The sequence below is a fragment of the Triticum urartu genome, chromosome 2A, assembly GCF_056163025.1.
Source record: "Triticum urartu cultivar PI428250 chromosome 2A, HENAU_Tu73, whole genome shotgun sequence".
Lineage (NCBI taxonomy): Eukaryota > Viridiplantae > Streptophyta > Magnoliopsida > Poales > Poaceae > Triticum > Triticum urartu.
The window spans coordinates 726798470-726816640 of record NC_141874.1 but is presented as its reverse complement, the minus strand read 5'-3'; the positions used below and the strand labels follow the sequence as shown (position 1 = coordinate 726816640).

At 55.0% G+C, this 18171-nt stretch overlaps 1 protein-coding gene and 1 pseudogene across 1 annotated transcript; one reads left to right on the top strand and one right to left on the bottom strand.

Annotated features, from left to right (window-relative positions):
• The window catches only part of LOC147987229 (uncharacterized), a 69023-nt pseudogene that overhangs the window by 28184 nt on the left and 22668 nt on the right, over window positions 1-18171 (bottom strand).
• On the top strand, window positions 11046-11993 carry LOC147987230 (uncharacterized). Its single transcript, XM_087545680.1, has one exon. It carries the CDS (start codon window positions 11046-11048, stop codon window positions 11991-11993), a length of 948 nt encoding a protein of 315 aa, XP_087401806.1.

Genomic DNA, 18171 nt, shown 5'->3' with positions numbered 1-18171 from the left:
TCAATAACATGTTGCATCCGTACACTGTGGTACAGCAAAAATACGCCAGGGGCTTCAGTACCCATCAATATGGCGTGAGAAGTCCGTACACTTTCACAAGTGCGGCACCCCGAACTTATAGCACTATATGCATCGGCTCCGAATCATGATTTGCGTCAATAGTTGGGTTTGCCCGGCTCCTATGTTTTGGTGCCTTACGTTCCGCTATATCGGCTAAGGTAGCACTAGGAGAACTACTGCGATTGTGCCCCAGTTGAGCTGGGCTGAGCACCTCAGTAGAGAAAGCTAAAACTGACTGTCATGATGAGGCGAGAGACCGGTCGCTGTTCGAGAGGTTTTTTGAGTCCTTAAAGACTTATGCCGCTTCGAGCGAGGAACCGGCTTTGTCCGGCCAAGGCGTGGATAGCGCCCCGAACTCGGTCTTCCGAATACTAGGGGCTTCGCCGAAATTTAAAATTATAGAGTTCTATGGCTAAGTGAGAGTGTTCAAGCATTATAGTCCGATTGCCTTGTTCGTTGTGCTAAGCGCCTCCCTCGACGGACCCAATCATGGGAAAAAGAGCGCTCAGGTTTATCCCGAACACCCCAGCACTAGTGGCATGGGGGCAGAAGCCGACGACTGGCCATCTCTCAATTTTTTGATAAACGGCCGCACAGAAAGTAATATTTTAAATTCAAGCATTGCTTAGCGCATATGAACAAGTTTTCAGCGCACAGAATAACACGAGCGAGTTCATTCAAAAATTACATCCTTGGTGCATTCATCCGCCATAAGGCGGGCACCGGCCAAAACATCCTTGTAATAGTTCTCAGGCTTGCGATGCTCCTTCCCCGGCGGCGGCCCGTCCCTCACAAGCTTCTCACCGTCCAGCTTACCCCAGTGCACCTTTGCATGGGCAAGGGCCCTACGGGCACCTTCGATGCAGACGGAGCGCTTGATGACCTCGAGCCTTGGACAAGACTCCACCAGCCGCCGCACCAGTCTGAAGTAGCTCCCAGGCAGGGCCTCTCTAGGCCACAGCCAAACTATGAAGCCCTTCAGGGCCTGTTCGGCCGCCTTGTGGAGCTCGACCAGCTGCTTCAGCTGGTCGCTCAAGGGCATAGGGTGTCCGGCCTCAGCATACTGAGACCAGAACACCTTCTCCGTCGAGCTGCCTTCCTCGGCTCGGTAGAATGCGGCGGCATCGGATACGCTGCGGGGAAGATCTGCGAATGCCCCTGGAGAGCTCCGGATTCGGGTAAGTAACAAGTAGTTTACTTTTATATGTCTGCTTTGCATAGAGAATGCCTTACCCGCCGCTATCTTTTTCACCGCATCCAATTCCTGGAGGGCCTTCTGGGCTTCGGCCTTGGCAGATTTGGCAGTTTTAAGGGCCGCAGCAAGCTCGGACGCTCGCGTCTTCGAGTCGAGCTCCAAACTCTCATGTTTTTTCATGAGAGCCTGAAGCTCTTGCTGCACCTCGCCGACCTGCGCCTCAAATTTCTCCCGCTCGGTGCGCTCCATGGCCGCTCTCTTCTTGGCCTCGGACAGCGCCTGCTTGAGGGTCGCCACCTCAGTTGTGGCCCCTACAATAAGCAGTATACTCCTGTCATTTTTTGCAATTGCGTCTTCTTATAGGCATTTTTTTCTTTCTATAAGGTATCTCTTACCTTCTTTCTCCTCGAGCTGTCGTTTGGCAAGGCCGAGCTCTTGCTCGGTCCGCTCGAGGCCCTGCTTCAGGGCACCCACCTCCGTAGTCAGTGCGGCGGTGGCCAGCAGCGAAGCCTGCATACGTATATTGACTCCTTTTTAGTTAGACTCCTGCGATATTTAATAGATCCTCAATTCGGCTTTTCTTTCCGAACGCCAAACAGAGCATCAGGGGCTACTGTCTATGCGGTAATATTTTTACATATTTCTACTTACCTCGAAGCCTGTTAGAAGGCTAGTACAAGCTTCAGTCAGTCCGCTTTTGGCGGACCGAACCTTCTAGACCACCGTACTCATGATGGCACGGTGCTCCTCGTCGATGGAGGCGCCCTTAAGCACCTCCAGCAGATTGTCTGGCGCCTCCGGTTGGACGGAGGACGCCGGCTCAATAGGCTTGCTCCTCTTGGCAGGAGTTCGCCTGCCGCGGTCCGGAACCGTTGATGATTCCGGCGCGGTGTCTGGCTTAAAGATGGATTTGGAGCCCTGGGGGGTCTTGTCCCCTTTACTCCTGGAGTCCGGGAGGTCGCCTCGTGGCTCCTCCTAGACCACCTCCTCTTGCCCCGGAGCTTGTCGCGACGCCACTTCGGCGTCATCCACAGCACAGGGGAGGCAGCGGGCGGAACTGAATTCACGTCCGATGAATCCAGGGAGCCGCTCGATGACTCGTCGAGCCCGTCCTTGGGCGGGCTGCATGATTATATTCGACATTAGGGAAAGCTGCGCAACAAAAGGAATATCATGAGTTACTCTGGTATCCGAACACTTACGATTTCGCCGGACGCTTGGCCCTGTCCGGCCACTCCTCTTCGTCCTCGTCGGCGTCGGGGGCGTAGTCCGGCGGAGGGGTTTTCCTCTTCTTGGACCCTTCGGCCTCCCCTACTAGGGCGGCCTTCCTCTTCTTTCCTCCCCCCGCTGGAGGGGGAGAGGTCTCTTCTTCCTCCTCCTCGTCTTCACGGGAGGAGTGCGTCTCGGACTCATCGGACGACGAGTCCGACACCACCATATGCCGGGAACTCTTTCGAGTCCCCGTGGCCTTCTTCTTCTTGGCCTTCTTCTCCGGCACCACATAAGGTGCCGGAACCAACAGCTTCACTAGGAGAGCAGGGGCTGGGTCTTCGGGCAAGGGAGTCGGACAGTTAATCAGTCCGGACTTCGCCTGCCAATCCTGTCAAAGGTGAGGGAGTTTAGATCCCGCATAGAGTCAAACTATGAAGAAAACTTAACATCCTGTAAAAGATGAAAATATTTTACCTCACCAGCAGGAAGCTGCGAGTTGAATCCGCGGTCTTCGGAGGCGGATGTGGGAGCCTCGGCGCCTTTGGTTAGCCCCTTCCAGACATCTTCGTACGTCATGTCGAAGAGCCTGCTAAGAGTTCGGTGCTGCGCCAGGTTGAACTCCCATAAATTGAAGTCCCGTTCTTGACACGGAAGGATCCGGCGGACGAGCATGACCTAGACTATGTTGACAAGCTTGAGCTGCTTGTTCACCAGGGACTGGATGCATTTTTGCAGTCCGGTCACCTCTTCTTCGTCGCCCCACGACAAGCCCGTCTCCTTCCAGGACGTGAGCCGTGTAGGGGGTCCGGATCGGAATTCAAGGGCTGCGATCCACTTCGGATCGCGTGGCTCGGTGATGTAAAACCACCCTGACTGCCACCCCTTCAAGGTCTCCACAAAGGAGCCCTCGAGCCATAGGACGTTGGCTATTTTGCCCGCCATGGCACCTCCGCACTCCGCCTGGTTGCCGCGCACCACCTTTGGCTTGACGTTGAAAGTCTTGAGCCAGAGGCCGAAATGGGGGCGGATGTAGAGGAAAGCCTCACACACGACGATAAACGCCGAGATATTGAGGATGAAGTTCGGGGCTAGATCATGGAAATCTAGGCCATAGTAGAACATGAGCCCACGGACAAATGGGTGGAGAGGAAAACCCAGTCCACGGAGGAAGTGGGGAAGAAATACTACCCTCTCATGGGGCCTTGGGGTGGGGAGAAGTTGCCCCTCCTCAGGAAGCCGGTGCGCGATGTCTTTGGACAGGTATTCGGCCTTCCTTAGCCTTTTGACATGGCCCTCCGTGACGGAGGAGACCATCCACTTGCCTCCCGCTCCGAACATTGTTGGAGAAGGTTGAGGTAGGAAGTGCGGGCTTGGGCGCTGGAGCTCGGGTGCGCAGAAGATGGATAGGCAAAGGAGGAAGAAGGCATAGGTAAAAAGGTGGATCCTTATCCCCTTATATGAGCGGATGCGACTATGCGTGCCCACGAGCCTAGTAAAACTCGCTTGCCTCCCAAGCGCCGTGATAAATGGCACGGTTGGGTTACCCACGTCCGTATTGATGAGAATCCCGTAGATGGGGGACACGATCTCTGCTTTGACAAGACGTGCCAAGGAAACTGCCTCGCAAAACACGCTAAGGTGGAAAAGTGAAAACGATTCGAATAAAGGCTTGACCGTAGTGTGATGTCGCGCTGTGGAATACGTCAGCAGATACGTGGAAACTTATTTTGCAGAGCCGGACACTACTCTTGGTGTTTACAAACTTTTATGAAGAATTTGGAGGAGGAACCCGCCTTGCAATGCCGAAGACAATCTACGCGTCGGACTCGTCGTCATTGAAGCCTGGTTCAGGGGCTACTGAGGGAGTCCTGGATTAGGGGGTGTTCGGGTAGCCGTACTATACCTTCAGCCGGACTCCAGGACTATGAAGATACAAGATTGAAGACTTCGTCCCGTGCCCGGATGGGACTTTCCTTGGCGTGGAAGGCAAGCTTGGCGATGCGGATATTCAAGATCTACTACCATTGTAACCGACTTTGTGTAACCCTAACCCTCTCTGGTGTCTATATAAACCGGAGGGTTTAGGTCCATAGGACAACTTCATCATACAACAATCATACCATAGGCTAGCTTTTAGGGTTTAGCCTCCTTGACCTCGTGGTAGATCTACTCTTGTACTACCCATATCATCAATATTAATCAAGCAGGACGTAGGGTTTTACCTCCATGAAGAGGGCCCGAACCTGGGTAAAACATCATGTTCCTTGCCTCCTGTTACCATCCGGCCTAGACGCACAGTTCGGGACCCCCTACCCGAGATCCGCCGGTTTTGACACCGACACTCATTTTCACTGCCATGAACCTCATCAACTATTACGCCACTAGCCGGGGCAGGTTCATGCACAGGGGCAGCCTCTTGCACAGGAGCAGCTTCATGCGCAGGTAAAACATCCTCCTCAACCCTAGCATCATCATCAACAGCCTAAAAAATAAAAAAATCATTTAGAAAACAAATACCTAATCAGCAGAAGTTCAGATTGCACAAATCAGAGAAGGTCAGCTATCACAACTGACACATAATGGAAGTCCAAATACAGTAAACATAGCAGGTCAGATATCAAACTACTCTAAGATACAAAAGGGAACAAAAAAGGGCCAGTCATGGAAGTTCAGGTGCTGTAGCAGTTGAAGTTCAGGTTCAATAAACAGATAAGGTCACCTAGGAACACTAGTGCTAAAAAGAAACAGTTTACGACACATCAAATCAAAAACGCTCGCCTATGACCACAAACAGTAATAACTGAAAGCTAACATTTAACATTGAACATTAGTGCAAACCTCTTTGGTATGCTCCACGTGGCCTCCTTCACGACCCGAACGAACAAAATCCTGCCTCTGAATCTGTCTCACAACAACACTTGCCTCATCTTCAAAAGGCTTGCAACGAGCATCTTGCATTTCCTTGAACAACCCAACGCTAGTCCGGAGGTGGGAAGTGCTCTGACGAAGCTCTTCAAGAAATTTAGCTTCAATACATAAGACCTCCTTCGAAGACTCGGCATCAAACCCGTGCCCGGGAGGAAGAATCCCATCAACGCGACTAAGACGCTCAACAGTCGAAGGAACACGAGCTAACTCCCTACAAACAGTTTCAAGAAGAATGTTAATCCTAACCAGAGAAACATTGGCAGCTTCAAACAAATCCTCGCAAGAAACGCCACCTGTAGCACTCACATGGGCAGAAGGACCTCCTGGATCAACAGGGGGGCACCAGTATTAACATCCCGGGAGAATTCAAATCTTGGGGAACTTCCACTCCCTAGGCCGGCAGAACGAGGCATAGTTAGAACAGGACGTTTGATAACCCTAAAGAACACAACCTCAGCCTGTGTCTTCCACTGCATACAAAAACAAAAGTCAACGCGTCAGAAAACAAATGAAGGAACATGGGAACAAAAAATATACAAGACAATACCAGAAGTTCAAGGAAAGAATAATGCATAGAAATAGTCACAGGCAGTCTCCCAAACACCCAGTTGGCTGGGTCATCATCACCTTTCATGACCAAGTCAGCCGCAGCAAGCTCAAGAAGCTTGGCCTGATCCATGAAATTGATGCGAGGGGTCCTCAAGTCAATATTAGGCGTCTTGCCAATGATAAGGCAGTCCAGATACATAAGAAGCGGCGCGATGGCACAGCCTGTGACAGCTTTTCCTCTGCTAGTACCTTGCTGATACCTAACAACAGCACTCCGAATATCTTCAACAACCAACTGGCAGTAGTCCATGTCTGCCATATCCTCAAACACAAGGTTCTCGGCCATTGCTGCCTCCCTGGACACTCGTGTAGACGTTCCAGGGATAACCACCTTCAGGAAAACAATAAGGTAAAACACCTGCAGAGCAAGATCATCCTTCGTCTCATCCTTCACAAGTTCAGCGAGGATATTCCGCAAATCCTTTGTCTTGATGTCGTCACTCCTAGCATACCCAAGCTTACCCTTCAACCTCATAACAGCATCATCGAAACCATCATTCGAGGGCCTAGGGGGGGGTACGATTACCTTGAGGGAACCCAAAGAGATGGTGAATAGCATCACTTGTAATACGTATAACCTTGTTCACCTCACCTATGTCCAAAATCATGGTTGAAGGGTCAATCCTCGTGTAGATGTTGCCCATCAAAGGACGAGAAATGTTGGAATCAACCTTCAAGTCAAACACACAACCAAAACCAGCCTTGATAACCCTCGCCTTGTGCCTATCTTGTAGCATTTTCACACACGTCTTGACCTCTCCTAGTGAGCAGCGAATCGTCTTGTTAAAACGTTTCGCCTCACCTCCTCCTTGGCCACCTTCTTCGGGCGCTTTGCCTCCTCTCTTCCTCCTCTCAGGCCGCTGCACAAGCTGATACTGAAAAAAATACATTGACAAGGAAAAAAGGCAGAACAATGAGACACACAACCTTCACCAAAATTCCACTAATGCCTACACATACGCACTGCATCTCAGAAGTCCAACCATGTCTACATAGGCAGTACAACCATGTATGACCAGAAGTTAACATGCTTTCAAAAATGTTGGAAATTTACAAAAGCAGAAGTTCAACCATGTATACCAAGGCAGTAATCAAACATGTATCTCAGAAGTCCAACTATGTCTACATAGGCAGTACAACCATGTATGAACACTAGTCAACATGCTTTCAAAAAATGTTGGAAATTTACAAAAGCAGAAGTTCAACCATGTATAGCAAGGCAGTAATCAAACATGTATCTCAGAAGTCCAACTATGTCTACATAGGCAGTACAACTATGTATGAACACTAGTCAACATGCTTTCAAAAATGTTGGAAATTTAAAAAGCAGAAGTTCAACCATATACACTAAGGCAGTAATCAAACATGCATACAAAACAAGTTGAGCTAATTTCTTCATGTATATACCCAGAAGTCCAACTATGTACACAAAGACAGTAATACCATAAAAGCAAAGCACATCGGCTAATTTATTTGTCTATATTGAGATGGAGCAGAAGGTCAGCTATGTACGCCAAGGCAGCGCTAAAAACAATAAAACTACAACAACAGCGACAAATCCTCTAAAAAACAGTAAACATGAGACATTCATACCTGATTAGCGGCAGCATCATCATCGACGTCGTCCTCATCATCAGCATTGAAATCAGCATCATCCTTGTCCTCTGGATTAACACGAGAACGCTTTTTCACACCCTTGTTGACCTTTGCAGGTGGAACCTTGCGCTTCACGCCGCATTTCTTCCCCTTACCAGATGCACCAGCACCAAGCGGAGAAGGTGTAGGCGCGGTAGTGGCAAGCACACGAGGACTACGGCGTGGCGTACCACCAAGGCCTAACCCTTCATCTTCAACAACTTCTGCATGCCTTGAAACACGTGGGCTCCTCTGAGGAGTAACTTCACCAACTACTAGCTTCCTCGCAGTAGTCTTCTTGATTTTCTTCTTAACAGGGACAACCGTGCCATCACTACCACACGGCACGTCTTCCTCAACAGTGAGCTCGGCCGCATGAACAGATCCAGGAACATCAGAACCTTTCTCAAGGCAGGCCGCCCTCTTCTTGTCAAAATTTTCTTGCTTCTTCCTCTTACGTTGGTCCTCCAGGAGAAGCTAAAAAGGCACATCCTCGGGTTGCATGACAGGTTTAGTGCCATCAACAGACTGCGACTGCATCTCTGACATCTGAAGAGAGCACAAAGGATCCGGAACGGAATCACAACCTTTGACTGAGGGAGCCCCCTCCTCAGCTGCAGCAGGGTTTTCTGATAAACCCAACTCAGATAAAACATCGTTGATGGTGTTCACAGCTTCCTCCTCTGTGGAAACATATGCAAAGAACACAAAAAATCGAAGCAAATATAAAAAAAGTCATGAACAAAAACAAAAACAAACGACATGAACAAGCTAAAAAAACATGGCTGAAAACTTTAAAATGAAAAGAAAAGGGGTTTCACATACTAGGTGAAGCTAGAGCTGCAGAAGCAAGATCCTCGAGGCTTGAAACATTCTCAAGGCTCGAAGCAACCTCAGCAATCAAAGTCAAAGGGATAATGGGTGATTTAGCCGCATCAGATATTGGAGCATCAGTATTAACCTCTAAAGCTCCATCTTGATCGTAGGCATTTTTTTCAGAACTATTCAACTCATCACCAACTACAAAAAATGCAAGTAAAAAGGCAGTTGAGTTCTAATGCACAATCCTACACCAAAGGGACTAATACCTAACAAACCAGTAAACACAACAAACAAACTAAAATCTACACACTAACTATAAAAACAATCTACACTCAGAGGGGCTACTACATATAACATGAATGTCCAGAAGTTCAACGATATATAACAAAGTAGTAAACACAAAATGTGCATAACAGAAGTTCAACCAAATTTCATTATGAACACACAATAATTAAAACCAGAAGGTCAACTATGTGACCAAAGCAAATAGCACATAAAAAATATGTAGCATGACCACAAATAGTATTTCACAGCCAAACTAAATATCAATACTATGAACATGATAACAAATAAAAAACAAAGATATACACTATAAATATGAATCATTTGGGAAGTCCAACAATACTTGGTGACATAGTTTCACCTGCAAATCATCAACTAAAAAGTAAGCAACACTACTAACTCAAGCTAAGGGTAAAAAGCATACACATAACCTTTCTTAGAAGTTCACACTAATAAGAATGGTAGTCCAACAAGAAAACTAAATGAAGATATGGGCAGACATATATAAGAATACTGCTTTAAAATACAAGATCCAACTACATTAAGATACCTGGAGAAGGTTTGGAAGCCATGACAACACAACCCCCTTGACGAATTGTCGGGTGGTAGGTGCGACATATGCCAACGGGTGGCCTATCATTGTGGGAGCCAGTAAGACATCGCCGGTGCCTGGAAACGGGATAAGGCGAAGACATGCACGCCGGCGGATCTTACCCAGCTCCGGAGCTCTCGGTGGAGATAACACCCCTACTGCTGCTCTGCGGGGTCTCTGCATGTTCGCTAGATGAATCGAGTAGCAATACAATGCTCCTTGAGCTGTTTGGTGGGAGGAGGAAGAAGGGCACGACAAGCCTGCTTCTTCTCCTTGTGGGGGGTCTAGGACTAGTAAGGGGTCGAACCCTTTGCATGGGTGCTTCGGGGGGTTTATATAGGCCTACCCCCCGGGGGTACAATGGTAATGTGACTGGGCGCGGGGCCCAGCCGTCTATGACTACGCTCGCCGGCTTCTGCGCCGGCTGCTGGGGCCCGCCGGCTGCCAGCTCCTTGGTCGACAGGCAGGCCCCACTGTCCAGGGCCTGGTCGGCGGCTGGTTACTGTGGCTTCATGTTGTTGACGTGAGCTTCATCGTGGTAAGCGCGGCTACAGTACCGCCGCCTGTCGGGCGATCGCTGTAGCCTTACCGCGTCTTGTCTCCTTAATGGGGCGTCCTCTTCGAGGGAGGCGGCAAGCCGGCTGCGGGGAGCCGGCTCTGTCTTGGGCCAACTAGCCGGAGGCGCGGCCGCCTTCGGGCGTTTCTCTGCTCAAAGGGGCCCACCGCCTGTGGGCCACGCTAGCGGCCCATCGTGGGTGATGCCAGGGTCAACGTGGCAACAGTGCTGCGCCGGACGGGTCATGCCTACCCCGTACGGCGCACTGTGCCAGGCGTGCTCCGGGATTCGGGGGTGGCAGGCTCTCCTGTAGCCACGCCCCGTCGCACCGCCGTTAGGTGGGTGCGAACTTTCGTGGGTACGGTCTGGACCGCTTTATGGGGAGCCGGCTTCTTGGAGTCGGCCTTCTCATGGCCGGCTTCCTGGAGTCGGCCTTCTCATGAGGGCTAAAGTCGGACCGCCTTCCGAAAGCCGGCCTGGGTTGCAGCCAGCTAGGGGAAGGCGGCCCCATGTCTTGGATTCTTGAGAGCCGGGCGGGCTCGTAACTTTTTTCAGAAGGGCCAGGGGGAGCCGGCTAGGCTACCCATGGCTATTTACTCCGACAGTAGTCCCCGAAGCTGATCGAGCTCCGAGGCGAACAGGGGGACGAGAAGCTTGGTAAGCTTCCCATCCTGAAGGGCCGGCTTTGTGGGCGCATGCCGACTTCAGAGAGCCCCGCGTCTTACAGGCGGGAGGAGGGGGACCTGCGCGCTGACTACGGGCCCCCCCGCGGCCACGTGGCAGCGGGATCCTGCGAGCGCACGCGCGCGACCGGACGCCGCCGCAGGCCCGGGCCCACCACTCGCGAGCCTTGGTCCAGGCGCGGATCTTCCGTGGCCCACAGGGGCCGCTCGCCTTCTCGAGGCAGTTTTGTTTCGCCGTTAAGGCTCGATAATCGCGGGACGTGGGGAGTGGGCACGATCGATCCCCACGCTTCCCCACGCCGCGCCTCCTCGGCTCCGCCACGTGGGCCTATAAGTAGGGGGAGGAGGGAGAGCGACAGAGGTTCGCACGCTCCCTCCCGCTCCGCCCCTCCTAACCCTCGTCTTCTTCCTCTCGCTGCCGTCGCAGCTTCCCGTCTCAGCGCCGTCGCGTCTCTACACCACCTCGCTCCCATGGCGTTGTCAAGCTCGTGGGACGGCTCCAACGTCCATGAAGACCACGTGGAGTTCCTTCGCCAGACCCGGCGCCTGCCCGGCGCCGACCGCATACAGGTCCGCCTGGCGCCCGCGAAGGAGATCTCGCCGGCGCCGGAAGAGGGCGAGCGGGTCGTCTTTTGCTCGCACTGCCTGCGCGGCTTTGGCCTCCCGGCGAGCGGGTTTCTGCGCTCTTTCCTTGACTTCTATAACCTCCAGCCGCATCACCTCACGCCCAATGCGGTGATGCTGCTGTCGGCCTTCGTCTCCCTCTGCGAAGGCTTCTTGGGGCTGCTCCCCACGCTAGAGCTCTGGGGAGAGTTCTTCCAGAGCAAGCTCGGCACGGTCGTCGCCGGCGTGCCCGCCCCCTGCGGAGCCTTCATCGCCATGAGGAGGGCGAGCGAGAACAACCCATTCCCGCCCATCCCCCTGATCCAATCGGTGAAGGTTTGGCAAAGATCTTATTTCTATGTGAAGAACGTCGCCGAGGAAGGAGACTACATTAACCTGCCGGCTTATGTAGCCGGCCCGCCGGCTGGGAGGCAGCCCTCGTGGAGCTTCCGGTCCCGGTCATTGTCTCCGGCCGGGAACGCCGCCATCTCGCGGCTTCGGGTGATGATTCAGTCAGAAGGCCTGTGCGGGGCCGACTTGGTGGCCGCCTTCGTGGAGCGCCGGATTCTCCCTCTCCAGAGCCGGCCCCATATGATGTGTCAGATGAGCGGCCGCTTCGACCCAAGCCGGCTGAGCACATGGGAAATGCCCCACGCGAAGGTGGCGCTCATGGTTAACTACATCGCCAACTGCAAGCTTGCCGGGGACTGGCAATACAGCAAGGCGCCGTATTCTCGCGCCAATCCTCCGCCCATGGTAAGTTTCTCTCTCTTGTTCTTTTTGTCGTCGGCCGGCTTCATGACGGCCGGCTTCTGACTAGTTGGTTCTTTTGAGAAGAACCCTCTTCTTGCGCCGCCGGCTGGGGCGGCGGGAATTGAACGCCAGTATGCCCCCGACCGCACGGTGGATGACGTTGACGACCCGGACTTGGGGGCGGCCGCCATGGAAGACGCCGTCGTGGGGGACAGCGCCGAGCCCGGAGGCTCAAGGTTTACCACGAGCTTCGAGGACTGGCCGGACGATTTCGAAGCCGAAGTCGCCCCGCGTCGCCAGCCGGCGGCCGACCAACAGGGCGCGGGCTCGTCTATCGCGCCGGCTGCCGGCGGCGCGCAGAAGCGCCGGGCCGCTCTAGGCCTCTTCGGCAGTCGGCCGAAGAAGTCCAAGCCCTCCGCCGCGGCAACAAAGCGAGACGAGGCGGCCGCGAAGGCGGCCCGCTTCCGCAAGGCGGTGAAGCAGCCCCAGGCGGTCTCGGCGTAAGTCTTCAATTGCCTTGCCGCATTCTCGTCATCATTCTCTTTCTCTTCGAATATTCTTCTTAACTTTTCCTCGCTTGCTGGACAGGGCGCCACTTTCCCTTGAGCGGGGTCCGGGCGGCTCCATCGTGGGGCCGGCTGGAGGGTCTTCGTGCTCCCGCCACGTGGACCCCCGCGCCGATATCAGGGAGGCCACAGAGCGGAACGCCCGCGAAGCGCGGGAGGAGCACGAGTCGGCGGAGAAGGCGGCCGCCCAGGCGGCGAGGGAGCAGGCCGAAGCGGTGGCCAAGGCCCAGACGGAGGCGGCTACTGCAGAGACGGAGGCAGAAAGCTCGCGCGACCAGCCTCCACTGCTCGCCATTCCTCTCCGAGCCGTAGCCCCCGACACCCCGTTGCCCTTGGCGGAGGAGATCGTCCAAGACCCGCCGCTGTTGGAGAGGGGGGAGGACCCCGTGGCCTTTGCGAAGAAGGCGCCGCCAGCAGTGCCAACCGGAGCGGGCCAAGGCGGCCAATCGTCAGCGGCACCGGAGGGGCCGATCGGAGGTGAGCCGGAGAACCGAGCCGGCCTCGAGGTGCAGCCGGCGACGGGCCGGCGCGCAGGGGGAGGCGTCGCTCCGCCGGAGTCGCGCCGAGTCGTGGGCGCAGGCCAGTCGATGGAGGATCTGGAGGCGGTCAGCACCGCCACGTCCGAGTGGACTCCCAGCGGGGGAACTGGCGAGCTAAATGTGGCGGCTCAAGGGGTCCGGAGCCGGCTGCAAGCTCAGGCCGCCCTGCTGCAGCAGTTCACCCAGGAGTTCTTGTCAACGCGAGCCACTGTCCGGGTGAGTCCTTCGTTCTTGGCCGCTTTGCTTTCTTAATTCCTTCCGTGGGGGCGCGTCAGCGCACCCACTGGGTGTAGTCCCCGAGATTCGGGCCGACTGCTGCGCAGTCGGGTCGGATCTTTCTCGACGGCTATCTTACTTTGCTTTTTTCTGAACTTTCAAGAATACCACAACCTTCATGCTGCCGCCTTCAACTCCCAGGCTCGGGAGTTGAGCCGGTGGACCGACAACCTGGCCGACAGACGAAGTAAGTACTTGGTTTTGTCTGTCTCTTGTGGGGGCGCGTCAGCGCACCCACTGGGTGTAGTCCCCGAGATTCATGCCGACTGCTGCGCAGTCGGGTCGGATCTTTCTTGACGACTCTTTTCTTATTGGTTTTTATTTTTCTTTGTCTTCAGGGGCCAACGCCGATTTGAGGAAGGAGCTTGGCGAAGCGAAGGCCGCTCTTCACACCAAGGAGCCGAGTGCGCTGCCTTGGTCCAGGAACGGGATCGCCTAGCCAAGAAGCTGGCCGACCAAGAGGAGAGCCACAAAGCGGCCCTGCAGGCGGCGCGGGAAAGTGAAGCCGCCTTGATGGCGGAGTATGAGATGGAGGCGGCGAGCTGGACTGAGACCCGGCGAGCCCTGGACGAAGGCTTCGGCCGGATCGAGGACTTGATCGACGGTAAGTTGCCTTCTTAGCCCTTCTCCTGCCCCTTGCCGCCTGGGTTTTTTGACTTATCTTAAGCCGTTGCTTGTTGTTTCTTGCAGATTACTTCCCGGGCTACTCCGCCTTCGCCGCCCCAAGCATTGAGGCCCATCGTGAGGCGCGCCGTCAAGCAGGGGCCAGCATTGCGCCGGATGCGAACCGGACCCTTGAGGAGCAGCTCCTGGCTATCCAGGCACGGTTGCAGCCGGCTCATCGGATGCTTCGCCGGCTCCTACGTGCCGGGGCGCAAGTGTTGGCCGCCCTCTGGCCCGGCGAGACGATCCCCCGCACCCCAAGCCGAACTGCCGACTGGCTGGAAGTCGTAGTTGGTCGCTTCGAGGCTTGGAAAGCATCAGCGGCCCGCCTCGGAGCCGGGCGGGCGTTGGAATTCATTCGGGCTTGGTACCCGGGGCTGAGCCTGGACCAGTTGCGCACTTGGCGGATGGAGGCCGACGCAGAGCTGGAGGAGGTGAGGCCGGCTATCGCCCAGCGAGCTTCGACGATCGCCGAGTGCACCGACATCAGTGTTTTCGCACCCAAAATCGACGATGACGGTGTTGCTCAGCCGGAGGAGTGGTTCGGGCTGAACCCGGCGGTGGGCGAGGACTCGGCGGAGGAGATTGCCTCCAGCGACGAGGGCGAAGAAGACGAAGACGAGGACGGCGAAGACGTCGAGCCGGCTGGTGGAACAACCAGCCGACCTCAGGCCGACCGTGCCTCCAGCAACGAGGCGCGTGGAAGCGCACCCTCTGGGGGAGGCGGCGACCAAGCCAAAGTTCGTCAGCTGGCCGCTCCTTCAGCCGGCACGACCGTCTCCGCCAACCAGTCTGGCTCGTCGGCCGCTCCGCCAGCTTGACCTGCCGTCTTTATCTTTCCTGCTTTGTTGTCTTTGAACAATCTTTGTTAAGTTTTCGTAGTTCCACCCACTGGGGGTGTATCCAAACTATGTTGAATGCTGGCCTCTTGGAGGTCTTTTTATGTAAATATTATCATGTGCATGTTTGGTTTCCATTCGCGTATGCTTTTTTATCCTTAGGCTTTTTCCTTTGCCACCTTCCCTCTTTGGGGAGGCAAGTACTCGAGCTTTCTTGGATTAAGGTGAAGTGAATGGAAACCGGCCGGCCGGCTACTCTGGTAGCCAGTCGGCGGTGTGAGAAAAACCGGCTTTTGTTATATTAGTCCTTTAGTCCCTAGCCGTTTTTCGTGTGGGCGTCCGTTCCTACCTTTAACTCTTGCCAGCCGGACAGCCGGTTCTTCGAACTGCGACTTTGGCAAGAGAAGGCTTGAGAGCCGGCACACTACTTGTCTGACTGCGGGTAGGACTTCTAACATAACTCCAGTCGGCCAGTCCCCGAGCCGACTAGTCGAACTCGGTGCCGGACGGAATAAGTAAATGATACGACAAGGTCATAAGCATGATACTTTTCATTCATAAATAAGGGATGGCAGTCCCCGAGCCCTCCTCGGGGGGGCCTATTGTCTTGTACTTAATACAAAAGTTAGCGTGATACATACTGCCTTTCAACTGTAAAATCTTCGAAGGAGGTTGGCGTTCCATGGCCGTTCCGACTCCTTGCCGGAGTCGTCTCTCTTGCGTGCCTTCGGCTTCTGTGCATCGATCAGGTAGTAGGAGTCATTGCCTAGAGCTCTGCTGATGACGAAGGGGCCTTCCCAAGGGGCTGAGAGCTTGTGCTGGCCGGCTGTTCGCTGGATCAGCCGGAGCACAAGATCGCCCTCTTGGAAAGATCTTGGCCTGACCTTCCGGCTGTGGTAGCGGCGCAAACCCTACTGGTAGATTGCAGATCGGCTGAGGGCTAACAGCCGGCTTTCTTCCAGCAGGTCGACGCCGTCTTCTCGTGCTTCCTTGGCCTCCGCTTCCGTGTACATGGTTACTCGAGGCGAGTCGAATTCGATGTCAGTTGGGATGACCGCCTCGGCACCATACACAAGGAAGAAAGGGGTGAAGCCGGTTGACTTGTTTGGTGTAGTGCACAGACTCCAGAGGACAGCCGGCAGCTCATCGAGCCAACAGCCGGCTGAGCGCTCCAGAGGTATGACCAGTCGAGGCTTGATACCAGAGAGGATGAGGCCGTTGGCTCGCTCGACCTGGCCGTTTGACTGCGGGTGGGCGACGGATGCTAAGTCCAGCCGGATACCTTGGGCTGCGCAGAAACGTGCCAAGGCTCCTTTGGCAAAATTCGTGCCATTGTCGGTGATGATGCTGTGCGGCATGCCGTACCGAGTTGTTATGTCTGCAATGAACGTCACGGCAGTCGGCCCATTCAGCTTCTTGATCGGCTTTGCCTCAATCCACTTGGTGAATTTGTCCACGGCGACGAGCAAATGCGTCATGCCGCCGCGCGCCGTCTTGAATGGGCCCACCATGTCCAGTCCCCAAACGGCAAAGGGCCAAGTGAGGGGAATGGTCTTGAGTGCCGAAGCCAGCACGTGTTGCTTGGAGCTGAAGAGTTGGCATCCCTTGCAATGTTTGACTAATTCTTTGGCGTCATCCAAAGCAGTCGGCCAGAAGAAACCATGGCGGAAGGCTTTGGCGACAAGTGATCTTGAGGCCGCATGGTGGCCGCATTCTCCTTGGTGAATGTCTGTGAGGATTGCAATGCCCTTCTCTTGCTCGACGCACCGTTGGAGGATTCCAGTGACGCTGCGCTTGAGTAGTTCTCTGTTGACGATTGTGTACGCTCCGGCTCGACGCTGGACTTGTCTTGCTTCTGTTTCGTCAGCCGACAGGTCTTGGTTTACTAGGAAGTTGAGGATGGACTGAGCCCATGATGGAGCCGCGACTTCTTCTACTGCCAAAGTGGCTACTGCCACCAGGGTGGGCGGGCTGGGCGGTGAGGTGCTGGAGTCGGCCTCCGGCTGTAGTGCTGGTGCAGTCCCCGGGCCGGCTACCGCAGTCCCCGAGCCGGTCGTGGCAGTCCCCGAGCCGGTTGCCGAAGTCCCCGGGCCGGCCGCCGAAGTCCCCGAGCCGGCTGCCGAAGTCGTCGGGCCGGCTACGGGGGTCTTGGGGTCGGCTACTTGATTCTTCGAGCCGGACCCGGCCGCATCGGGGTCAGGCGGCACGAAGATGGAATCGGATTCCGGAGACGGCTTGATAGACGGCTTGAGGAGGCGTTGTAGAGCGACGCCGGTTGGAATTGCTTGCCGAGTGGAGCCTATTCGAGCCAGGGCATCGGCTGGCTCGTTGTCGGCTCGTGGTACGTGGAGGAACTCGCATCCTTCAAAGTATCCGCTGAGTTGTTGGACCAGGAAACGGTAGCTCGCCATATTCGCGTCCTTGGCGTCCCAGTCGTCGGATGATTGCTGGACCACCAGGTCCGAGTCGCCATAACATAGGATCCGGCGAATGCCAAGCTCTTTGGCAAGCCGGAGCCCGTGTATGAGCGCCTCGTACTCGGCCACGTTGTTGGAGGCGGCAAAGTGGATCTGTAGCGTGTATCTGAGCTTGTCGCCTTTGGGAGAGGTAAGGACGACGCCGGCTCCCAAGCCGGTGCGCATCTTGGACCCGTCGAAGTGCATGCGCCAATGGGTGGAGTCGGGAGCCGGCGGTAGGTACTGGGTCTCGGCCCAGTCGACGAGGAAGTCGAACAGTGCTTGGGACTTGATGGCAGTGCGGGGTTGGTAGAAGATCGTGTAGGGGGCTAGCTCGATGGCCCATTTTGCCACCCGGCCGGATGCATCCCGGCTGCCTATGATCTCGGCTAGCGGGGCAGTGCATACGACCGTGACGGGATGCTCTTGAAAGTAGGGCTTCAGCTTCTTGGCGGTGAAGTACACGCCGTAACACATCTTTTGGTAGTGCGGGTAGTTCTGCTTTGAGGCGGACAGTACCTCGCTCAAATAATACACCGGCCTCTGGACCGGCTGGGCTCGGCCTTCTTCTGGGCGCTGGATTACGATGACGGTGCTGACCACCCGACTGGTTGCGGCGATGTAAAGGAGCATGGGCTCTTTCTCAGTCGGCGCCGCGAGGACAGGCGGCGTGGCCAGCATCTTCTTCAGCTCGTGAAAAGCTTGGTCGGCCTGGTCGTTCCACTCGAAGTGAGTGCTCTTCTTCATGAGGCGGTAGAGGGGGAGAGCTTTCTCTTCGAGCCGGCTGATGAAGCGGTTCAGGGAGGCCAAGCACCCGGTGAACTTCTGAATGTCTCGAAGCTTGGTAAGGATCGCCATTCTCTCGATGGCCTTGATCTTCACCGGGTTGCATTCGATGCCGC